Source organism: Erinaceus europaeus, chromosome 5, assembly GCF_950295315.1.
Source record: "Erinaceus europaeus chromosome 5, mEriEur2.1, whole genome shotgun sequence".
NCBI lineage: Eukaryota > Metazoa > Chordata > Mammalia > Eulipotyphla > Erinaceidae > Erinaceus > Erinaceus europaeus.
The window spans coordinates 115,555,761-115,581,608 of record NC_080166.1 but is presented as its reverse complement, the minus strand read 5'-3'; the positions used below and the strand labels follow the sequence as shown (position 1 = coordinate 115,581,608).

Here is a 25,848-nt window from a genome sequence, read left to right as displayed (position 1 = left end):
GGTGGGGAACCTGGACTCGAACCCGGATCCTTATGCTGGTCCTTGCGCTTTGCACCACGTGCGCTTAACCCGCTGCATTACAGTCCTACTCCCCACTTATTTTTTCAAACTGAGAAAAACATCCAACAAATTAATGGAGATTTATAAACCTTTGCTAAAACACTTATTTCTAAGTGTCTTATACCTAAAAAAAAGATCTCCCTCCAAATTATTCCTTAGTGTCTCATACTTGTTGATGAACCAAATGAAAGCTGCTGTTTGGAAAAATGAAGGGTAGAAAAGTTACCAGTTTAGTCCACTCAGACCTCCAAAATATCACTCCCAAATTCCTTCAAGCATTGAAAAGGATGTGTGCATAACCTTCACTTCAAAAGATGATGCAAGTGCTGGTGGTGGGAACTGTATGAACTGTACCCCTCTTATCCCACAATTTTGTTGACCATTATTAAATCACTAATAATAATAATAATAATATAGAGAAGCTGAAAAATAAGAAAACACAAAGCAGAATTTGGGCTGAAGTTGTTGTATTGCCCCAAAGTAAGACTCAGGTGGGGTGGGGAGAGGGAGGGTTCAGGTCCTGGAACAGGATGGCAGAGGAGGACCTACTGGGGTTTGAATTGTTATGTGGAAAACTGAGACATGTTACACACGTACTACTCTGTTTTACTGTTGACTAAACCATTAACCCTCCCCCCAATTAAAAAAAAAGATAGATAATGTAAGTGTTTTCTCCTGCAAAGTTAAGCAAACAGGGCTGGCAGGTGCATCACAGTGAGAAATGCTTCTTTCCCCTGGCAGTTCCACAATCCGTGAAAGGCATGCCCTGGGCAGCTCCGAGGAACCATGCTCCAAGGAAAGCGATCTCTCTCTGGTTTTTACTACTTGCCTTTACAAATAGCACTGACCCCTCAGAGAAACAGCAGTCCATATGCATCAGGCCTGCAGAATGCATGGAAATCCCATGGTTGATTCAAAACTCAACCCTGGCCCTTGCTTTTATAAAGCATCCAACTGAGGATCTGCTCCAGGCAGCTCTGACAGCACTTCTTGGGGGGAAAACCTTACATTTCGACTTCCCTCTATGGGTCACATGTGTGTGGGGGGACTGTATTGTTCTGATTTTATAATTGGCCTGCCCTTCTTAAATTCCTGTTTTCTTTGTGGAGGCTTCTATCTTGGATGGTTGAGAACCTTTCTACAATGATCATCATTACAGAAAAATAGGAAACAGCTTTTAGATTTTGTTTTAAAAAAAATCTTATTATGGGTGAATGATAATCTTGTTTATTTCCCTATTCTCTGGCACTTTCTACCATTGGTCAGACTGAATTTATTAAATTCTACTTCTGGGAACAAAAAACCAACAAAAGGCTATAGTGAAGCTTATTACTCTTCTGAGACTAAGTCTCAGTCTAGAATCTGATTTAAGAAGCACAATTTAGGGCCAGAGAAATAGCTTACCAGGTAAGGTGCCTGCCTGTCTTATCATGTGTCTAACTCAGGTTTTGAACCCTGGCACCACATAAGTTGGCTTATGGCTGGAAGTTCTGGTGCTGTGGATTCTCTCCTTACCTGTCTGTCTCCCTAGCTGAATGGAAAGTGAGCTGGGAGTGGTAAAAGCTGAATGTGTGGGAGTCGGGCTGTAGCGCAGTGGGTTAAGCGCAGGTGGCGCAAAGCACAAGGACCGGCATAAGGATCCCGGTTCGAACCCCGGCTCCCCATCTGCAGGGGCGTCGCTTCACAGGCGGTGAAGCAGGTCTGCAGGTGTCTATCTTTCTCTCCTCCTCTCTGTCTTCCCATCCTCTCTCCATTTCTCTCTGTCCTATCCAACAATGACAACAACAATAATAACTACAACAATAAAACAAGGGCAACAAAAGGGAATAAATAAAATAAATATTTAAAAAAAAACCTGAATGTGTGTGAGACCCCAAGATATCATAAGAAAAGAAATAACAAAATGTAACCTCGAATATTTCATTTCATTGCTCTAACTAGAGTTTTAAGCTTTCTCTTTTTTGTTTAGATTTTTTGGGAAGGTTTATATCATTAATAGTTTCATGTATTAAAATAATTACATCCTTCCCCAAAGTAATCTAGTTATGCAAACAGAGACCAGAGGCTTGTGAGAATTATCACCTGAAGTGACCAGAAACACTCAGTATTTTGTTTCAACGTGAAAGGAACAGTTCAAGGTTTTGTTTGTTTGTTTGTTTTGTTTGTTTTTTTTAAAGGTGTACAAAATAAAGTTTCAGAGTGACCTTTTCCCCCTCTAGAAAGTACTATCGGAAAAACAGTTGAGCTTCTCAGGGCTAAACCTGTCCATTTTTTACATGCTAGTATTGAAAGAAACGCAGTGAACTGCTGCTGCAGAACCGTCAGGTGAAGCTAATATCCCCTGTCCTGCTCCCAGGTGGATACCACTTTGTCTCAGTTTAACGACCCCAACGTCTACCTGTGGGATGTCCACAACAGCAAGAGGCTCATCAAACTGGACGGAGTCACGGCCAAGAAGAGGAAGCCCTACTGCGTGGACTTTGCAGCCATCCGGCCGCAGATCGCCCTGCTGCGGGACATGCACGTGTCGCACTTCCACTTCTCCCTGGACTGGGCGCTGCTCCTCCCGCTGGGCAACCAGTCCCAGGTCAACCACACGGCGCTGCACTACTACCGCTGCTTGGCCAGCGAGCTGGTGCGCGCCAACATCACCCCGGTGGCGGCGTTGTGGCGACCTGCGGGCCTGCACCACGGCCTGCCGCAGCCCCTGGCCAAGCACGGCGCCTGGGAGAACCCGCACACCGCGCTGGCCTTCGCCGACTACGCGGGCCTGTGCTTCCGCGACCTGGGCGGCCACGTTAAATTCTGGATCACGGTGAGCGAGCCGAGCACCAGGAACATGACCTATAGCGCCGGCCACAACCTGCTGAGGGCGCACGCCCTGGCCTGGCGCCTGTATGACCACAAGTTCCGGGCCGCTCAGAAAGGGCAGATTTCCATCGCCCTGCAGGCCGACTGGATTGAGCCCGCCTGCCCTTTCTCCCAGAAGGACAGAGAAGTGGCCGAGAGGGTTCTGGAATTTGACATTGGCTGGCTGGCTGAGCCCATTTTCGGCTCTGGAGATTATCCACCTGTGATGAGGGAGTGGTTGAACCAGAAGAACAACTTTCTCCTTCCATATTTCACTGAAGAGGATAAGAAGCTAATCCAGGGTTCCTTTGACTTTTTGGCTTTCAGCCACTACACCACCATCTTGGTGGACTGGGAGAAAGAGGATCCCATGAAATACAACGATTACCTGGAAGTGCAGGAAATGACAGACATCACCTGGCTCAACTCGCCAAGTCAGGTGGCCATTGTGCCCTGGGGCTTACGCAAAGTACTCAACTGGCTGAAGGTGAAGTATGGGAACCTCCCCATGTACATAATAGCCAACGGCATAGATGATGATCCCCTGGCAGCCCAGGACAAGCTGAGGGTGTATTATATGCAGAACTATGTAAATGAAGCTTTGAAAGGTAAGTAGTCCTGGAAATGGTGTCTCTTTGAAGCCTAAATCACCTCACACGTATAGGTTATGCAAAAAGACTCCTTGCCTGAGGCTCCAAGGACACAGCCTCAGTCCCCAGCCCAACCATAAGCCAGAGCTGAGTAGTGTTCTGGCTTCTCTGTATATCTCTTTCAGAAGGGGCGGGGGAGGGGGGGACGAGAGAGAGACAGAGAGACAGAGAGAGAGAGAGAGAAAGAAAGAGAGTGGGAGAGAGAGAGAGAGAGACTGCTACCTTCAGAAGTAAATACTACCCACTTCTAGCCACACTCCCTAAGTCCAAGTCAGCTAGTATTTTCCCCAGAGACAAAGGAGGATAGCCAAAAGTAGAAGAACATAAATCCTTGGTGCCTGCTCTGGATCTATCACTTGTCACACCGATCTGATCTGCTTCCTATACGTCACAGTAGATTCAATGATGTAACACTAGTTGCTAAGTGTAGTGCAACCGTTTTCTCAGCTTAGAGAACACTTTCCTGATTAAATCTAAGTTAGGCTGTCAGGTGGTGGCAGTAGAGTGCACACCTTACATGCAAGGACCTAGGTTCAAGCCCCCAGTCCCCACTTGTAGGAGGGAAGTTTCAGGAGCAGTGAAACAGTATATTGCAGTTGTTCCTTTCTCTATGGCTTTCTCTCTATTTCTCCATGTCTCTCATCATGTACCAATAAGAAAGACAGAAAACAACTATTGGGAATGGTGGAGCCCTATAGACACCAAGCCCGGTGATAACGGGTGATGAGAAAGAGATATGAAGAAAAGAAATGAAGTTAAGTTTATTTAGGGATATAAAAATCTCTGCTGATGCTTCAGGGTTATGTAAATATAAAGTCTTGTGTGCAAAATAATTCAGTAACTGTTCTCTTGTTCTTCTGTCTTTCTAGCCTACATATTGGATGGTATCAATCTTTGTGGCTACTTTGCTTATTCATTTAATGATCGCACAGCCCCGAAGTTTGGCCTCTATCGGTATGCTGCAAATCAGTTTGAGCCCAAACCATCTATGAAGCATTATAGGAAAATTATTGACAACAATGGCTTTCCAGGCCCTGAAACTCTGGGGAAATTTTGTCCAGAAGAATTCACCCTGTGCACTGACTGCAGCTTTTTTCATACCCGGAAGTCTTTGCTGGCTTTCATAGCTTTTCTACTATTGACATTTATTGTTTCTCTTTCTCTGATTTTACACTACTCTAAGAAAGGCAGAAGACGTTACAAATAATCCTAAACTATTTCCTGTTGATTTATTTTTGTAATAATTCTGCACACATCTCAGTTGTTAACCATTTGTATTGCTCAGTATTGTGAAGCTACAAATTTCATTGATCTGACTTTTGGAAAAACCTTTCCTTGGCATGTGATAGAGCTTTGGAAATGAGCAACGGTGATTGTCAAATGGTGAAATAATTTAGGCAAGTGGTGCCTAAATTATTTCTTTTTGTTGTTCTCCTTCTCCTTCCTTATCTTTTCTTTGTCTCCTTCTTTGTAGTGGTGACTAAAAAACAGAGGGCTCATGATTTCTGCAACATACTCTAACAAAAATGGGAGAAAAAAGAACGATATCAATGTAACTTTTTTTTTTTTTTTTTACTGAAGTTGAATAACAAGATTAGGAATCTTTTTATTTTTCCCATTCCTAATGTAATGGTTATCTTAAAATAATAATCAAAAGTGTTGGGATAATGTTAAGTCTCAAGTAACCAACTCTCACTGCCATAGTAATGACCAATCACCATTCTGTCAAACCAAATTTCCCATGAGAAAAAAGTTGGCATAATATAAGAGATGACAAAGGACCCTAGGCCAGAATGTTCTTTTTATTTTTTATTTTTAGGCAGTGTTTCTGTCAACTGCTGCTAATATTAACTTACCCATCTAGCCATGTACTTAGTATAGCAAATTACAGAACTTTTTATCTTACTTTAACTTTCTATCTTTGATTTTCAAATTTGTAAATTCTAGGCATTGGAGCCATTGCATCTTGTTAGAGGTCAGCACATAAGAGACTTTCCCTAAATATTTGCAGAAAAATGACAATGAATCATAAGATACTGGATTCTTCAGGAAACATAAAGCAATTAGGTAATGCATTATGCTTCTGTAGCCCTAAAGGAGAAAAGGAGGAAAAAGTGCTTATTAGAAGGAACATTATGATTAATATGGTGATAAACCCTTTTATTTTGGAGCAGACCTTGAAATGAATGAGATGTCCTTTCTTGAGAAACTAAGAACAAAATAATAACTCATCCTATAAAATGACTTCACTTTTTGTCCATAGTAATATGCTGTAATTTCTCTGAGTTGATAGCTAAAAAAAAAAAAAAATTCTTAATATGTTCAAAGCATTTGGTTGAATAACACTGGAAGTTTTGTTTTCGTAACCACTGAGGTCCATTTTATGTTTTTGCTGCTACTGCTTTGGAACTAGCTTTGAACTAATTTTGCTTTGAAATTTTGCACTGAAACATGTTACTGATTTCAAGCAAGGGCTAATTAGGTCTTATCCTTTAATGTCCCTTAAATCTTTTTTTTTTTTTCCAGACTGGGAAGTCTTCTATTACACTGGCATTGAAACTGATTCTAATGTTTGTTTTATAGATAAGCCAATATCATATCCAGTATAACTGATCTCAGTAATGCAGAATTTTAGTGTATAATGACATACTGTACTGTATTATCTATCATCTTTAGAGATGGTATGATTTTTTTCCATAAAAGACATACTTTTGGTGGTATTCTTTTAGAAATCGACATTATTATTAAAATTGAAAACTAGAGAGTTTATTTTATGAATATATTTTTTTCTGATTGAAAGAGTAATATATGTTCATTGTAAAAAGTTTTTGAACATAGAAGCTATATGTAAATAAAAGAGTACGTGTTATTTCATTATCTAAGTTAATGACTATTAACATAGCCTCTGTATTTTAACTCACAGAATCAGATCATATTGTAGATAATTATGTATCTTTATTAGTTATTATTGTGTACATTTCCTTAGCCATCAGTCTAAAGTCATGATTTGTAGTAGTTGTAATTATACTACTAAAGAATATATCACAGCATTCTTAGTCATTCCTATTTTTTGAATTAGTTTCTTGTTATGAGTTACTATTTAATAATGAATGATGTTTGAAAATTATTTTCTTGCAACTGTATTTGACTTCTTTGAATGTAGAGAGAAGTAATTTTACTTCTTAATAAAGTGTTATATTAAATCTACCTACAACTTGGCCTTCTTCCACAAATCTATGACTTTTTAAAAAAATATATTATTTTGGTTTGATTAAGCTTTGTAGACATGGTAAAGAAATGGGTCTGATACTAAGTATGAAAACAGGAAGGTAACAAGACTAGAAGGGGCAGGGGAGATAGCATAATGGTTATGCAAACAGACTCTCATGCCTGAGGTTCCCAGTTCCTAGGTTCAATCCCCTGCATCACCATAAGACAAAGTTTAACCAGTTCTCTGGAAAAACAAAACAAACAAACAAAAACAAAAAAATAACCTTTATATTTTAGTTGCAGCTCCTTTAGATACAGAGGAATGGTTGAAAGGGGTTAAAACAGACACCATACTGATAAAGATTAAAAATGACACCTCAAAATTATTCCACTAAGCTGTTAGGAGAACGACATGCAGATTTCGAGTCCCCTAGATCCCAGGGAGAGGTGGATCGCTCTCCATGTGCAGGAATGGAGAGAGTAGGGAGTCGGGGTGTAGCGCAGCCGCTTAAGCGCAGGTGGCGCAAAGCACAAGTACCGGCATAGGGATCCCAGTTCGAAGCCCGGCTCCCCACCTGCAGGGGAGTCACTTCACAGGCGGTGAAGCAGGTCTGCAGGTGTCTATCTTTCTCTCCTCCTCTCTGTCTTCCCCTCCTCTCTCCATTTCTCTCTGTCCTATCCAACAACGACAACAACAACAATAACTACAACAATAAAACAACAAGGGCAACAAAAGGGAATAAATAAATAAAATTAAATTAAAAAAAAAAAAGGAATGGAGAGAGTACTTTTCAGGTAAGTCCCTGAACTCGAGGTACTGTGAGGACAAAGTTTCTGCCTGTTGTTGGGAGGGTGGGAACACAGACTTTGAGTGGTGGATATGGTATTTGGAACTGTACTCTATAATCCTGTGAAGTCTTGAGTTCTTCACCACTTTATATATATTTAGCAAAAGTATCTAAAGTGGTGAAAAAAGCAAACTTCACAAAAGTAGAGCATCAGTGGAAGAGATCTAATGCTCAGAGAAGCTTCTCCCATTTGTGATGCTGCCTTTTTATCTTTGTAATAACTTCTTTTATGCATAAAATCTTTCCTTTTCTTTTCTTTTAATTTAATTAATTTTTTTTTTTTTTTTTACCAGAGCACTGCTCAGCTCTGGTTTATGTTGATGCAGGTGATTGAATCTGGGACTTTGAGTCTCAGGCCCAAGAGTCTCTTTGTACAACCATTGTGCTATCTACTCCCACCATATAAAGTCTCTCTAGATTGATGCTGTCTTATTTTTTATTCTTACTTTAGTTTCCCTTGCCAGGGGACTAACCTCCAAACACATTGCTGATACAAAGATCTTGCAGTGTGTCACTTATGCTTTACTCTATGTATTTTATAGTTTTGGGTCTAATATCCAGGGTTTTTTTTAACCCATGTTTAGTTATTTTTGTACATTCTGTTAAATTGTAGTCTACATTCATTTTTCTTTTTAAAAAATATTTATTCCCTTTTGTTGCCCTTGTTGTTTTATTGTTGTAGTTATTATTGTTGTTGGATAGGACAGAGAGAAATGGAGAGAGGAGGGGAAGACAGAGAGGGGGAGAGAAAGACAGACACCTGCAGACCTGCTTCACCGCCTGTGAAGCAACTTCCCTGCAGGTGGGGAGCCGGGGGCTTGAACCGGGATCCTTATACCGGTCCTTGCCTTTTTGTGCCATGTGCACTTAACCCACTGTGCTACCTCTGGACTCCCTACATTCATTTTTCTATATGCAGCTGTCCAGATATTTCAGCACCACTAGTCAACAAAACTTTCTTTTCTTCATCATATGGTTTTGCCATACATTAGGTGTCTTTGTGTTTAGGCTTTACTATACCATACTGACTTATTTTTTAGATAGAGAGAGACTGGGGCTGGGTGGTGGTGCACCTGGTTGAAGGCATATGTTACAATGCACAAGGACCGAGGTTCGAGCCCCCAGCCCCACCTGCAAGGGGTTAGCTTTGCAAATGGTGAAGCATATCTGCAGGTGGCTTCCTATCTTTCTCCCTCTTTATCTCCCCCTTCCCTCTCAATTTCTCGCTATCTCTATTCAATAAATAAAATAAGGGTAATGTGAGAGGGGGGTGAACGAAACAGTAGTAAAGCTTCCAACAGTGCTATGAGACCTAGTGTCTTGAATGCAGGTTTCAAGTGGCCAAAGCAGGTGCTTTTTTCCCTTTTCTCTCAGTTTCTTTGGCATTGGTAGTCTTTTGTAGTTCAGTAAAAATTTTAGAAATGTTTGTTCTAATTCCTTGAAGAATGACACTGGGACTCTCATAAGGATTTCATTGAATCTATGAATTGCTTTAGGCTCAGTGAGTAAACAACGTTTATTCCTCATATCCATGAACGTGTCATTTTTTTTTTGTGTCTTCTTCATCTTAACAATGTCTTATTGTTTTCACTGTAAATGTCTTTTATCTCCTTTGTTAGATTTGCACCAAGATATCCTTTTTGGTACCATTTAAAATGATATTTCCCCCTTAATTTACTTTTCCTCTGATTTATTGTTTGAGTATAGAAATACAACAGATTCATGTTTATTGATTTTTGTATCCTGCCCCTTAACTGAATTAACTGGCTACTTCTAGGAGTTTTTTTTGTTGGAATTTTTAGGATTTTTTAAATTTATATTATCAAGTCATTTTCAAATAGCAATAGTTTAACTTTAACATTGCAGTTTGGATTCCTTTTAATGTCCTTTCCCCCCTGATTTTTCTGGGTAGGATTTCTAGTTATTAAACAGTAGTAGTGAGAGTGGATTCCTTGTCTTGTTCTAAATCTTAGGGAGAAAGTTTTCTATTTTTCACTAATGAATAGGATATTAACCATGTGTTTGTTATAGGTGGTCTTCTTTATATTGATCTGTGTTCCTTCTGTTGCTAGTTTATTATGGTAATTTTTTTGTTGTTGTAGTCCTATCCCTACTTTTTCAGATAGAAACAGAGAGAGAGGGAGTCGGGCTGTAGCACAGCAGGTTAAACGCAGGTGGCGCAAAGCACATGGACCGGTGTAAGGATCCCTGTTCGAGCCCCTGGCTCCCCACCTGCAGGGCAGTCGTTTCACAAGCGGTGAAGCAGGTCTGCAGGTGTCTTATCTTTCTCTTCCCCCTCTCTGTCTTCCCCACCTCTATCCATTTCTCTCTGTCCTATCCAACAACTACTACAACAATAAAACAATAAGGGCAACAAAAGGGGATAAATAAATAAAATAAATATTAAAAAAAAGAAAAAGAAACAGAGAGAGAGAGAGAAGCAAAGACAGCACAAAATCAAAACCTCCCCCAGTCACTCACATGGCAAAGCAGGCACCCTCCCAGATAAGCTATCTTGCTGGCCTTATTAAGGATTTTAAAAAATCACAAATAGCTATTGAATCTTGTTAAATATAAGTTTTGCATCAATTGATATGATTGTATAATTTACATATCTCTTTTTGATGGAGCAGTGTATGGCATTGATTACATATTGTGAACCATGCTTGCATCCCTGGGGTGAATTCCACTTCATTTTGATGGATTATTCTCTTGATGTGTTGTTAGGTTTGATTTGGCAAGCTTCTGACAATGCACCAATATTCATCAACACTGTTGGTATATAGGGTTTTTTTATTTCCAACTTTGACTATACATCTTCACAGAATGCCCTTAGTAATAAACTTAAAAAAAAAAATCAACCTCCACATTTACTTTTTAATGCTAGATTCTTCTTCTTGGACTCAAATTTTATGAATGTTGGGTTGATAGAATACTGAGGATAATTTGGCAGAAATGTTTCTGTGTTGGCATGTTGCACCATCTGCTCTTTTGAAACAATCTAATGACCCAGACACAACATTGAAATTTGTGTGTTTGTTATTTATCTGGTAAATAACGGAGGGCAATTAATCACATTTCTTGTGATTTAAAAATCTCTGGTAGAGGCATAGATCTCTTTCAATATGCTTATTTTATAGTAAGACTATTTCCTTTTAATAAGCTCATTTATTTTATAAAAATTATTTGCAACTGAAACACTTCCCCTAATAACTTGCTAGGGCAGGCTGACTCACTCACTCTCTTTTCTAAGTTCTCAACTGATTAGTTTATACATTTGCTTTCTTTTCAATATTGTAGCAGTTATCTAGTTACTACTTTACACAGAAATGTTGCCTATGGCTTCTCAGCTTGTCTTGATCTTCAACTATATGAGAATCTAAGCTTTGCTTAATTTAATTCCAGGTCATTAGACTGTAATTCCTGCAGTGATTCAAGGCCAGACTAGTGCATCTAAGAGACCAAGGTATCATAACTACTTTTTCCCCTTTAAATTATGGATAATGTGAGTTTCTGGTAAGTAGCTCAGAGGTTTCTGAATGCAACCTTTTCATCACCAGGGGCAGTGGTGGTGAGCCTCTGGGCAGTGAAAAGGAGATACAATTAGAGAAAGACTGACAGGGTAGGTGAAACTGTTTCATTAGTAAAAGACACCAGATGAGAAATGAATTAAGATTTTATCCCAAATTTGTACCATACTAAAGTGTCCTTATTTCATCTGTGCTTGTCATGAGCCTAATCACCCAGCAAAATAAACACCGAGGGGTTTATAGTTCCGTCAGTGAAGAGACGGGCTTCAGTGCTTCATCTGGACAGGAAGCGGGAGGTAAGAGGCGCCAGGAAGCAGGGGAAGGTCTTGCAGGACTGGGGAGATCCCATGCATGCTTCAGGGACCCTATCTGGGGACCCTAGGGTGAGCTTTCAAAAAGAAGATGGTTGGGAGCAGGGAGGTGACACACCCGTTAAGCACAAGGACCTGCAGAAGGATCCAGGTTCCAGCCCTCAGCTCCCCACCTGTAGAGAGGTTGCTTGACAAGGTCTGCAGGTATCCATCTTTCTCTCCCCCTTTCTGTCTTTCTCTCCTTTCTCAATTTCTCTCTGTCCTATCCAACAACAACAGCAATGGCAAACACAACAACAAGGGTAACAAGATGGAAAAAAATAGCCTCCAGGAGAAGTGGATTTGCAATGCAAGCACATAGCAGATGGTTAAGTCTTTTTTGAAGTGCCAGTGGGGAGAATGGGCAGCATCAGAGGCTTGGTGAAGGACACCTCCTTCTTTTATTTCTTGATGCTAACAGTATGCGCAATAAATATTTAGGATTTCTTTCTTTGTAATATTTTATTTATGTATTTATTGGATAGAGGCAGAGAGAAGTTGAGAGGGGAGTGAGAAATAGAGAGGAGAGAGAAAGCAAGACACACACACACACACACACACACACACACACCCCATGCCCAGTGCTGCTTCACTACTTTTGAAGTTTCCTCCCTGCAGATGGTGACTGGGGGCTTGAATCTGTGTCCTTCTACATTGTAATATGTGCACTCACCCAGGTGCACCATGGCCCAGCTCCTGAATATTTAGCATTTCTATGAAAGAATTGTAGTCAAGAACACTTAGTGGATGCAATGAATGAAGTTGAGGTAGGTCAAGGATGGGGGTTTGATTCAGGAGCTAGAATGTCAGAATTCAAGAGTTTAAAGGAGGCCAGAGAGATAGCTCCCCAGGTCAGGTGCATGCCTTGCTGTACACGTACCCAGATTTGAGCCCAAGAACAACAAGAGATGTACTTTGGAACTGAAGAATACTATGGTCTGTCTGTCTGTCTGTCTGTCTATCTATCTATCTATCTCAATAAGAAAACTATCTCAATAAGAAAACTAGTCAGACAGATGAAATAACATATGCAGGAGGTCAGGGCTACACACACACACACACACACACACACACACACACACAAATTTAAAAGTGAAACATTTGGGGGTAGATAGCATAGTGGTTATGCAAAGAGACTCTCATGTCAGAGGCTCCAGAATCCCAAGTTCAATCCCCTGCACCACCATAAACCAGAGATGAGCAGTGCTTAAAAAAAAAAAGTGAAACATTTTTGGTTTGCATGCAGAGGACTGTGCAAAGGAGAGCCAGTGGCAAAGGGGGTGATGGTGCTCCAGGGTATTAATGGCGGTTCTTGAGTAAGGTCACTGTGGACAAGGAGAAGGAAGTAAAGAAAATATAAAAACTGAAAGAGAGGCATCAAGGTGTGTCCAGAACTCCAGGTGATCCCAAGATAGGTAAGAAGAGCAGGCACATGGCAATGATGGTGGGGGCGAGGGTTCTGTCTGCCAGCTTCCACACATGGAGACAGACTGAGCAATACAAGAAAATGGCAGGGGCTGGGCAGTAGCACAGCAGGTTAAGCACACATGAAGTGAAGCACAAGGATAGCTCCCAGCTCCCCACCTGCAGGGGATCGCTTTGCAAGCACTGAAGGAGGTCTACAGGTGTCTGTCTTTCTCTCCTCCTGTCTTCCCCTCCTCTCTTGATTTCTCTCTGTCTTATCCAACAACAACTATAAACAACAAGGGCAACAAAAGTGAAAAAATGGCCTCCAGGAGCAGTGGATTCTAGTGCAAGCACCAAGCCTCAGCAATAACCGTGGAGGCAAAAAAAAAAAAAAAAAAAGACAAAGAAATAAAGAAGAAGAAAATGGCTCCTTGTTGTGAGCAAGGTATAAGTAAGGACTCACTCAGTGAGTGTATCGGGGTTAAGCAATAATTCTTTACTTATTCAGATGCCATATAAGGGTCACACAATTCACACAACACACAGTCAGCCCGATACCTCTCCTTACTTAGTAGCTGTTCTCAGGTAAGTCTTATGACACGTTCATCAGTTGCTGTGTCACCGAGCTGATGGTCCTTCGTATGCTGGCATGACCAGATGAACGAGGGTCCCTGGAAGCTGGGGAAGCGGTTACTTAGCCTACCCGCGTGTGCTTACGTCTTTAGCAGCACAGCAGTATCCCGGTCAGTAACAGTGAAGGTGCTTCTTCCAGCTGGTTTCTGAGCCTCTACTTATACTATCTTGCCTCTGGTTACATCTCCATTGGCCAATCAGGTTTAGGTTGACGCCTTATCCGACATATACATATGCAGGTGCACTGTGGTTACTATGGTTACTAAAGTTACTAAGGTTACATATTCACTACATTCCTATACATGGAGACACCGGTTCAGAATGGACTCTTGGTTTCAGCTTGCTTTATAACCTGAGGCAAGTTACCTAATCCAACAAGATTTACTATTCTTGTCTATAAAGAGAGGGAGTTAACCATGATTGGTGGATTTCAACATTTGCTCATATTAGAATCACTTAGGAGTTTTGCAAAGTCCCAAATCAACTGGATCCTCTATACTTTTAAAATATCAATTTGATTAAAAATCATTATGATAGAAACAGAGACATTTAACAGAGAGAAATCGGAGGAGAGGGAGAGACAGCTTCACCACTCATGAAGCTTCCTTCCTACAGACAGAGACCAGGGGCTTGAACCTGGGTCCTTGAGTTTGGTCATTTATGGCCTCCCTGTTGTACCCAAGAGGCTCTTGTTTTGTGAACCACACTTTAAGAGGCTCTTGTTTTGTGAACCACACTTTAAGAGGCTCTTGTTTTGTGAACCACACTTTAAGAGGCTCTTGTTTTGTGGACCTCTGCTTGTTTGAAGAATGTGTATTGTTTGTTCACTCTTCTCTTTCTTTCTTTCTTGATTTCTTTTTTAACTGAAATAATAGAAAGGGTCAGACAGAAAAAACAAATCTAGAGTAGGGCTAAGGATGATAAGCAAGTGCTAATTTAAAGAAGTCCTACTCAGACATAGTGCTTTGGTAACAAGTTTTCACCTGAAATGCATAGTGTTGGTTTTTTGTTTGTTTGTTTTTGCCACCAGGGGCTCAGTGCCTGGATAGTTCCACCATTGCTGGTTATTGATTTTTTTCATTTTTCTCTCTTTTTGGTAGAGGATTAGAGAAAAAGATATAAATAGAAGTGGAGAGACACCTGCAGCACTGCTTCCCCATTTGTGAAACTTCCCCATGGCAGAGGGGACCCGGGGCTGGAACCCAGGTCCTTGTGCATGGTGACATGTATGCTCTGTCAGGTGCTCCACAACCCTGCCCTCATTATCATTTTTTGAAACAGAGATTTTCCCGATTGTGTGGGTGCTGACATCGAATTCAGGACCTTCTCTACGCAAAGCATGTGGTCTACCACTGAGCTCTACCTGTGGCATCTAGACTATGTAGAGCTACATAACTGCACTTTTGAAATAAAAGCTAGTGAAAAAAAGCAGGGTAAATTTTCTTCTCTAGAATATCATACATCAGGAATGATAGCAACACAAATGCTGGAGAGGTTACTGGGGTAAGGAAACCCTCCTCACTGCTGGTGGGAATGCAAATTGGTCCAACCCCTGTGGAGAACAGTCTGGAGATCTCTCAGAAGGCTAGAAATGGACCTCCCCTATGATCCTGCAATTCCTCTCCTGGGGATATATCCTAACGAACCCAACACACCCATCCAAAAATATTTGTGTACACATATGTTCATAGCCGCACAATTTGTAATAGTGAAAACTTGTAGGCAACCCAGGTGTCCAACAACAGATGAGTGGCTGAGCAAGTTGTGGTATATATACACAGTGAAATACTACTCAGCTATTAAAAACAGTGAATTCACCTTCTTCACTTCATCTTGAATGGAGCTCAAAGGAATCATGTTAAGTTAAATAAGCCAGAATATGGGATGTTGTGACTCATATACAGACGTTGAAAGATAATAACAGAAGGGGAAACATAAAACAGAACATGGAGTAGGCTTGGGGGTGTGGGGGATAGGGACTTATAGGTCTTTGTGCATGATGGTGGAGGAGGACCCAGGCAGGGGATTAGAATATCTTGCAGTAACTGCTGGTGGGAATGTCAATTGGTCCAACCTCTGTGGAGAACAGTCTGGAGAACTCTCAGAAGGCTAGAAATGGACCTACCCTATGATCCTAAAATTCCTCTCCTGGGGATATATCCTAAGGAACCCAACACACCCATCCAAAAAGATCTGTGTACACATACGTTCTTAGCAGCACAATTTGTAATAGCCAAAACCTGGAAGCAACCCAGGTGTCCAACAGCAGATGAGTGGCTGAGCAAGTTGTGGTATATATACACAATAGAATGCTATTCAGCTATTAAAAATGGTGACTTCACCGTTTTCAGCCCATCTTGGATGCAGCTTGAAGAAATCATGTGAAGTAAAATAAGCCAGAAACAGAAGGATGAATATGGGATGATCTCACTCTCAAGCAGAAGTTGAAAAACAAGATCAGAAGAGAAAACACAAGTAGAACCTGACCTAGAATTGGCATGTTGCACCAAATTAAAAGACTCTGGGATGGGTCAGGAGAGGAATACAGGTCCAATAAGGATGACAGAGGACCTAGTGGGGGTTGTATTATTATATGGAAAACTGAGAAATGTTATGCTACAAACTATTGTATTTACTGTTGAATGTAAAACATTAATTCCCCCAATAAAGAAATTTTAAAAAAGACTATCTTGCAGTAAATTGAGAAATTTTACACATCTACCACAACTGTACTTACTGTTGATTTCAAATTATTAATTCCCCCATAAAAACAATTTTTTTTCTCTTCAACCTTTTTGACATTTTTAGAAAAGTGACTCTGAATCAAGAGAATTTGAACGCAAACATCCTATAAATTCAAGCACCTTGTGGTGATATTGCCTCAGTACAGAATGACACAATGACTGTCTAATCTTGACTAGATTATAAAGTTCTCTAAGGCAGGAAATCTAATTTTACTTGTCTTGTTACTCCCTAGAACATTTATTAATTACTAAAGAAACAGTATATTTTGTATGAATAAGGATCAATGAAAAGGAGTAGGAATTTGTGATAGGTTGTTCTTTTAAGAAGAGTTAGCAATTTTGGGTGCCAGGCAGTGGTGCACTGGGTTAAGCACACATAGTGCCAAGTGCAAGGACCCGTGCAAGGATCCCAGTTCAAGCCCCTGGCACCCCACCTGCAGGTGGGTTGCTTCACAAATGGTGAAGCAGGTCTGCAGGTGTCTAGCTTTCTCTCTCCCTATCTTCCCCTCCTTTCTCAATTTCTCTCTGTCCTATATATAAAACAAAAAGAATGGCCACAGCATCAGTGGGTTCATACTATAGGCACTGAGCCCCAGCAATAGCCCTGGAGGCAAAAATAAAATAAATAAAGAGTTAACCATTTTTACCTGTCACCAAGACCCAGCTGAACTCTATTATTTGGAGCTGTGCCAGTCAGACTTCTCTTTAACAGTATTTATGATGATAATTGATCTTCGCCGAGCTTACCCTGAGGCTGTACAAAATCTTGAACTGCCTTCTCAACCACTTGAAAGATTGTATTAAGGTGTGTGTTTCTAGTTATCAGCTTCTTTATATGTATCATCATGGATTAACCTTTTTAAAAAGTTGAAATACAATAAAATCATAATAATATCATACTGAACATTAAAGTTCTTTTGATGATTACTTCATTCAACATATAATTAGCATGTACTTAATATGTGCAAGTTAATGGAGTTTTTAAGCAGCATGTTTTACTCAAGGTAATTTATATGCATTTTAACTGCCCTGTGCATCAATTGTGTTGGATAATGGTTGATCATAATTGCTACACAGCGTAATATTTAATCAACTTAAAAAATTTTAATTATCTTTATTTATCTATTGGATAGAGACAATCAGAAATAAATAGGGAAGGGTGAAATAGAGAGGGAGAGAAAGAAAGACACCTGCAGACCTGCTTCACCACTTGCAAAGCTTTCTCCCTGAAGGTGGGGACCAGGGACTCAAACCCGGGTCCTTAGGCATTGTAACATGTGAGCTCAACCATGGTGCACCACCACCCAGCCCCTTAATCAACTTCTAATAGACATGAAAGGAAACATCATTTTAAAAAGTAGTATATTTTATAGAGAAATTACTAAAATGTTCCCCCTGAAGCGAAATTCTGTAAATCAAATTGAGTCCTTAGATCTTCACTCAGAAGCTCTCACAAGCGGCAGCTTTGCTGTCTGCTCTACCAGTGTCTTGGGTCTCTGCTCCTGGACCATGGAGTGTCAATAGCTCTTGTCCCCACGTCTGCTCAGTTTGGGACAGATGCAGTGGGAGTAAACACAGATTTTATGTGATACTTTAAGGAAGGGCTCTCAAGTCTGGCTGCACAATAAATCACTGGGGAATTTTAAAAACCATAGAAGCCTGCGTGGGTCCATGTGCAGGGATTCTGGCTTAATTGGTGTGGGCTGTTGCTCTGTGCCTCTTTCACTTCCCCATCTCAGGCAGATGGGATGAGGGGGCTCTCCAGGGAACACCTACTGCTTTATCCTGTATCTGGAAAGATGGAGAGGGAGGGAGTGACTTCTTGGTGTTGCCAGTCTCTCAGTTCCTACCACCCCCTGTTGATTTTTCAGCTCATTCGTCACCCTTGTGGACAATTCCCCACATAACACCCGTTATAAAACCTTGAAGTGGCTCCTCTCTTTCTTGTTCAGAGTCTCACGGGACCTTGATTGAGACAGCAGGCAGTGAAGACAGTGACAAGTGCATTAGGCACAGTCTGAGGTAGCAACCTTGGACCTTAGAGTCTTTTTTTTTTTTTTTTGCCTCCAGGGCTATTGCTGGGGCTCGGTGCCTGCACTATAATCCACTGCTCCTGGAGGCCATTTTTTCCCTTTTGTTGCCCTTGCTGTTTATCTTTGTTGTTGTTATTGTTGTTGTTACTGCTGTTGGATAGAGAAATCGAGAGAGGACAGGAAGACACAAAGGGGGAGAGAAAGATAGACACCTGCAGACCTGCTTCACTGCTTGTGAAGCGAACCCCCTGCGGGGGGGGGGGGGGGACCAGGGGCTTGAACTGGGATCTTTATACCAGTCCTTGAGTTTTGCTCCATGTATGCTTAATCTGCTGTGTTACCACCTGGCCCCCTACCTTAGAGTCTTTATAATATTTTTAGTTATAGCTATATTTTTCTTCTTTTTATTTGGTAGGATAGGAAGACATTGTAGAGAGGGAGAGGAGGAGAGAGCTGCAGCTATGCTTTACTGCTCTTGAAGCATCTTCCCTGCAGGTGGGAACTGGGGTTTTGAACCTGGGTCCTTGAGTGTGAATGATAACGTGCACTCAACTGAGTGCACCACCACCTGCCCCCTAAATCATACTTCTGTTATATATAAGGCATTGTTGAACAAGGCAACTCTTATTCTGGCTAGGAAGCAGGTAGAGACTTGGATAAATTAGAGAGATGAAACTGGAAAAGTGACCCCTTACCAAGACCTAGTACTGCAGATAATGTCTTCTTTTTTCTTCTTTACTTCCCTCCTTCCCTCCTTCCCTTCTTCCCTCCTTCCCTCCCTCCCTCCCTCTCTCCTTCCTTCCTTCATTTATATCTGTCACCACAGGGGCTCTACTACTCTGGAATGGTTCTTTACAGATAGAGAGACAGAGGAATAGAGGGAAAGACACCTTACCACCAAGTCTCCCCCTAGTATAGTAGGAGCTGGACTCAGACCTAGCGTGTGTGTATGACAATATGGACGCCCTTCAGGCAAACTCTCCGAGGGCTTTCTCACCTGCAAGATTCTGTGACACAGATCTCATGGGAGAATTTAATGGAATGTCCTTTCATTATTTGTTGATGAACTAATTTCATATTCAAAATAATTTTATTATTTGTTTCATGAAGTAGGTCACATTCCTATTTAATAAAATCCACTAGAGGAGAAATTTTTTTATGAGGTCTACCTGTGGGCATATGGATTAAATATACCCTGGTGAGTGTACAGTCCACACTGGTGAAACTGAAGAAATATAAATTTATTTTAAAATTTGGATTTGCTTCCTACCAAACCTTGCTGCTGGCATGTACTTCATATTCATGACCAAACATATGGTAGATTTGAAGACTCCTTCTAGTGTGTCTGTGAATTGGACAGGAGAGGGGTGGCTAAAAATACACGCTCATCATCTTGTCTGGGTGAGAGGGGCACTTGGACCAATTTTATTTAGCTGTGTTGTCACTCTGCTGATATTGGCCATGTAAACAGGGGGAAGCAGTCCTGGTAAGCAAGCTCACTATTTATGTGGTGGGCAGGCCTTCTTTCAAGTGAGCATAGACTTCATCATTTATAGATACAGAGCCTTTTCCACAGATCTCAGGAAATTCAGAAATATAATGCTTTATATTAGCCTATGAAAAGCCATGTTGGAAAAATCAGCATTTAACTCAATAGCAACTCTAAGAAAATATGTCCATGAAAAACTCAAAAATATTATAAAAGCTAACAAAACAGTAGTATTGTGATTATGAATGAGATAAGATTACTCACTCAAGCCATTGTTAATCAACATTATCTTAGAGGGTCTAGCAGGGAAGAATAACAAAATAATTTGTGTAAATTCTAGAAAAGAATAAAAATTTCCTCTGGCCTACTAGTATTGTTATATTTATTATTTGAAAACACAAGAGACCCAAGCAAAAAGTAATTGAACTGTTAAGACAGGGAGACATACAGATACATATAACAAAAAATAGCAAAACATTTTTAAAAATCACCTAAACATGAAAATAGGGAAAATTAACTTCTGACTTACTATAAAATGCAAAGGAGTATTATGTGAAAAAAACTATAAAGTTAGAAAAAAAGTGAAACAAATGGATAACCATCCTAAGCTTTTAAATGTATAGGATAAAAAGAATTCAAATGTTAAATATACTCAAATTCTATATATACATACAGGATATATATATGTATATATATACATATATGTATATATATATTTCTGTTTTTCCAAATAAGCTTTAAGATCATTGGCTATTATTTTTAAGTGTTGTTTTAAGTGGAATTGTAATACTTATCAGAATATATATATATGTGTGTGTGTATATATATATATATATATATATGTATATATATAGCATGAATTCTGATAAGTATTACAATTCCATTTAAAACAACACTTAGAAATAATAGCTAATGATCTTAAAGCATATTTGGAAAAACACAAGTTCAATAAAAAATGCACAAGAATATTAATGAGTAAAGATATTGAGACACACTAAGAAGTCAATATTCTGCCCCATCAGAATCCCACCTGTTCTCTCTGCTTTTGCCAAGGGAAATGAAACTCTCCTCTCAGCATCACTCTCCTTAGTTTCTACCACATTTCTCTTCATCAGAAGCAAGTCAGTAAAGCCCCACATGCAAGCAGAAGAGAAGGAAGCTCCACTTCTTAAAGGGAAAAATATCAGAAGACTTTCTGACATATTTTAAAAGCACTCTGTTAACCAAGCTCTGTTCTACATTTTTTTTTTTTTTTTTTGCAGTAGGGAGTCGGCACATGTTTCCATATGCAAGGGTCTGGGTTCAAGGCCCTGGTCCCCACCTGCAGGGGGAAATTTCAGAAATGATAAAGTGCTACAGGTGTCTCTCTTTCTCTCTCCCTATCTCTTCCTCCTCTCTCAGTGTTCTCTTTGTCCTATCTAATAAAAAAGAAAGGGGAAAAAAATGGCTGCCAGGAGCAGTGGATTCCTAGTGCTGGTACTGAGCCCCAGTGATAACCATGGTGGTAAACACACACACACATACACACACACCACAAAACTATAAGGAATCCTTTGCTTTTTTTCCCCTCCCCTACAGGCATTATATCCCCCATGTCACCCAGAGGCCTGTCCCTCCTGCTTTTTATTCTTGCACTATATGTATTTACAAGCCACTGTTATTGGTCTTGCTGTCCTCCATACATTCTGAACATCTCAATACATTCTAGTGAATCAGATTCTATTTTTCTTTTATCACTGAGACTGCTTTGACTTTTTTGGACTGACTTTTCCAGATAGATAGGTAGATAGATAGATAGATAGATAGATAGGTAGATAGGAAGAACAAAGGGAGAGAGGGAAAGATAGCTCAACACAAAAGTTTTCTCCAGTGAGTTTGGGGCTGGGCTCACACTTAGGTCATAAGCAGGACAAGGCAGGGGCACTATCCAGGCGAGCCTCACACCCTTATGCCAGCACTCTATTATCAAGCCCACTCCCTGGCTCCTGAAACCACTTTGTTTCTGTTTTTGTTTTTACCAAAGCACTGCTCAGCGCTGACTTATGGTAGTGCTGGGAATCAAACCTGGGGCCTTAGAGCCTCAGGCATGAAAGTATTTTGCATAAACATTATGCGGTAGCACAGAGGGTTAAGCACAGGTAGCGCAAAGCTCAAGGACTGGTATAAGGATCCCAGTTCGAGACCCCTGGCTCCCCACCTGCAGGGGAGGTCACTTTACAGGCAGTGAAGCAGGTCTGCAGGAGTCTATCTTACTCTCGCCCTCTCTGTCTCCCCTCCTCTCTCCATTTCTCTCTGTCCTATCCAACAACAACAACATCAACAATAACTACAACAATAAAACAACAATGGCAACAAAAGGGAATAAATATTAAAAAAAACAAACAAAAAGACATTATGCTTTCTCCTTGCCCTTGGTGCCACAGTTGAAGGTCGTGATTATCTTTTTTTGTTGTTGTTGTTTGTTTGTTTGATTCTGTATTTCACCCTGTTTCCTGGAAACAGAGCATTAACGTGGTGCCATTAGATGTTATTACTGCTAACTCCCCAGGAAGGCTGAAGTCTCCATTAGCTCTTATTGATTCTCCCAAGCTCCAAAGGAAGACTCTGATTCCAGGAGCAAGAGCAGCAAAGAATGAAAGGACATCTTGGCTAACAGCTTTGCAAACATCTGAGCACTGCAGTCCAAGGGAGGACTGTGGGGCTCTGTGTGAGCTTGATAGAGCTTAGGGAGAACTCCCCCCATCCTTGGATGGAGGTCTGAGAAGATACCCTCTTGTTAGTCTCTCTCAACCAAGGTGAGCAAAGGGGAGAAACCACGTCTCTCAGACTTAGCTCTTCCCTTCTTGACTCTCAAACCCACAGAAACCTCACTACCTCTCTCCATTAACCACAGGCCACGTGGCTGCCTACCTTAAGATTCATTTACTCAAAGTTCACCTCACCTTCTGATCACAGAGGAGAGCACACCTTATCACACACTCCATCATACACCTCAGACCCCAGACAAGAGAAATTCCAAACTATATGGACTTTTGATATCCATCTTCTCTCTGTCTCACCCTACTGGTTTAACCCCTATGCTTCTGTCAAATACCTTTGGATAATTAAGTTGCTTAATTAAGTTGCGTCATGGAGAATAACTGTCTTGTATCTCATCAATTCCTGTCATACCAGCCCCCTACCATAGGGGCAAGCTGACCATTAAGAAACCTGTAATTTATGACATATTTCAATAATGCCCTTTGTCTGGTTTTCTATTTAAACTCATGTCCACCTGCCAATAAACGAGATTTGAGATTTGAGATCTGAGAACACATCATTTCTCCCCGGTGTCTTTGTTTCATTTCATCCCTTGGGTGAGCGAGAGGGAGCCAGTTGGTTGCCTTCCTGCTGGTGTCACCCCACCTGAACACTGACAGAGGACTCCCACTTGCATCTTAATCTAAGTCTGTGGACCAGAGTATCCCGGCTTGCTGAGGGAGAGGCAGGGCCCATCTGTGTCTCAGGCTGTCTGTCCTGGTCATGTGCTCAGAGGAGTGAGACTAGGCTGTGTGCAGCTTCCCCAAGGCTATGGCCACATGCCCACAATGTCAGGGACCCTGTGGAATTCCACTTATAGCTCCCCTCCTCAAGGAGGACTGTGAAGGGCTAGGTAGAACTTTCCAGGCTGGAGATGTACCTAAGACAGGGTTTTTAAAGTTACAACACCTGGTTGAAAATCTGGCTTGTGGAACAGTCTCACTATCTTTAAGTTTTTCTTCTTTTCTTTCTTTCTTTTTTTTTTTTTTTTTGCCTGCAGGGTTATTGCTGGGGCTCAGTGCCTGCACCATGAATCCACTGCTCCTGGAGGCCATTTTTTCCGCCTTTTGTTGCCCTTGTTGTGGTTATTATTGTTATTGTTGATGTTGTTCATTGTTGGATAGGACAGAGAGAAATGGAGAGAGGAGGGGAAGATAGAGAGAAAGACACTTGCAGACCTGCTTCACCGCTTGTGAAGTGACTCCCCTGAAGGTGGGGAGCCGGGGGCTCAAAACAGGATCCTTACTCCAGTCAGTGCCCTTCCCTTCCCACCATGTACACGTAACCTGCTGTGCCACCACCTGTCCCCCTTTCTTTCTTTTTTATGGGAATCTAATTGTGTGTGTGTGTGTGTGTGTGTGTGTGTGTGTGTGTGTGTGTGTAAGTAACTGGGACTTCTCACATGCATGACTTTACTGTTCTCAGGTGGACTTATTTTCACTGAGGCAGAGAATGAGACAGAGAGAAAGGGAGAGACATCACAGTACCAGAGCTCCCCCAGCACTGTGGGACTCATACATGGTGCCTCACTCAAACCTGGGTCTCACACCAGACAAGGTATGCGTCCTATCTGCTGAGCTGCTTCTCCAGCCCTGCGATGAGATTATTTACAGTTCTATTGAAAAGAGGATGTCTTCAGCCAGTTCCTTACCTGGGTTTTCTCAAAAGATCAGATTGCCTGGGTTTCAGACCTGGTCGGCTGATTTGGGGCAAGTGACTTGTCCTTTCTGTGTCTATAATTATTTTTCTTTAAATTTTTTTTTGTCGCCACCAAGATTATCACTGGGGCTTCCTGGGGTGCCAATTATGCTCCATTTTCTCATTTCTATTTATTTGATAGGACAGAGATAAATTGAGAGAAGAGGGAGAGATATAAAGGCAGAGAAAAGAGAGAGACCTGCAGACCTGCTTCACCACTCATGCAGGTGGGGAGTAGGACTTGAACTTAGGTCCTTGTGCATGGTAATATGTGTGACTCAGCTGACTGTGGCACTGCCCAACCCCTGCCTAATTATTTTTCTATATTACTGATCTCTACATTGGGTTTCTGTGAGGACTGGCAGGTAAACTGTATAGATGCTATAGACATATATGCACACATCTTTAATTTCTAGGCACAGGTGGAAGACAGCACAGCCTACAGGGCATCAGAAAGTTCGCCGGTGAAGGAGGTGTCTCTCTTTCACTCCCTCTATCTTCTCTACCCTCTCTATTTTCTCTCTGTCCCATCAAATAAAAATAGAAACAAAAAAAAAATTAAAAAGGAAAAAATGGCTGCCAGGAGCAGTGGACTCGTAGTATAGGCACTGAGCCAGAGATAATTTTGGTGGGAAAAAAAAATCCCCAGATGTTGATGCTTCTCAGTCTGAAGCTTAGCTCTCCCTCATTAGGATTCAAACTTCTCCCTGGGAAATGCTCTGCTGCACTGCCAAGCTGGCTCCCTACTCTGTAGGCTTTTCCTGTCAACCAGAAGAGCACAAGTCCCCGCCCTGGGTCCCTCTTGTGACTTGATCCATCCTTGAGTGGCCTCACTGTGTTATAGGAGCCTCGGCCACTCAGAGCCTCTTCCCAGTTGCTCAGCTCACAATGTTACCATGGGCCATTTATTTCCCATCTCTGTGAAGCATCTTGACACTGGAATGTGGGAACACGAGGAGCTGCTTTATACTCTCAAACCATCCAACAAAAAAGACTGAATATCCTGTCTTTTTGGCGGGGGGGGGGGGGATGCTCCTCCCACCCCAACCCCTTGTTCTCCCTCAGTTCCTTAGAGCAACAGCTGTTGCCATGTGTGAAGTTGCTTCAGATGGCTTGGGCTCCTGGAAGAGAATCTCACTTCAAACCTGCTATGTGGTCATAATCTAAGGGGACTGGACAGTGACATATCCTGAATAGCACACATATTACCATGTGAAAAGACCCAGGTTCAAGCCCCTGCTCCTCACCTGTAGAGGGAAAGTTTTTAAAGTAGTGAAACAGTGCTGCAGGTGTTTCTCTTTCTTACTTCCTCTCTCCCACACCCTTCCTTTCCAATTTCTCTCAAAAAGAAAAAAATGATAAATAAAATATTTTAAAATAATAATCTGTTCCCTGAGTGGTAATCTGGTTGTGGTGATGAGAGAGAATGGGGTCCTCTGTGTTGGGCATTAAGCCAGCTCCCCCCTGCTCTATGCTGCATTGCTTGATGCTGTGGTCTATTTACATAATCATTGTTTTGCCTGAGACCTGCCTTGTCTGCAGGGTAC

At 41.3% G+C, this 25,848-nt stretch overlaps 1 protein-coding gene and 1 long non-coding RNA gene across 3 annotated transcripts in view; both read left to right on the top strand.

The window, feature by feature from the left end:
- The window catches only part of LOC132538640 (uncharacterized), a 915,711-nt gene that overhangs the window by 175,869 nt on the left and 713,994 nt on the right, over positions 1-25,848 (top strand). The window lies entirely within an intron of this gene.
- KL (klotho) overlaps positions 1-25,848 on the top strand; it is an 88,402-nt gene that overhangs the window by 34,016 nt on the left and 28,538 nt on the right. Inside the window, exons 4-5 of one of the 2 annotated variants that reach the window (XR_009549997.1) lie at positions 2,417-3,518; positions 4,430-5,822. Coding sequence is in view for 1 of the 2 variants with exons in the window: in XM_007520296.2 (XP_007520358.2) it covers positions 2,417-3,518; positions 4,430-4,767 (1,440 nt within the window). In the remaining variant the exon portion in view is untranslated. Of the gene's footprint in view, positions 1-2,416; positions 3,519-4,429; positions 6,768-25,848 lie in introns of those variants that run through there. The other variant, XM_007520296.2, reaches the window with a different exon arrangement.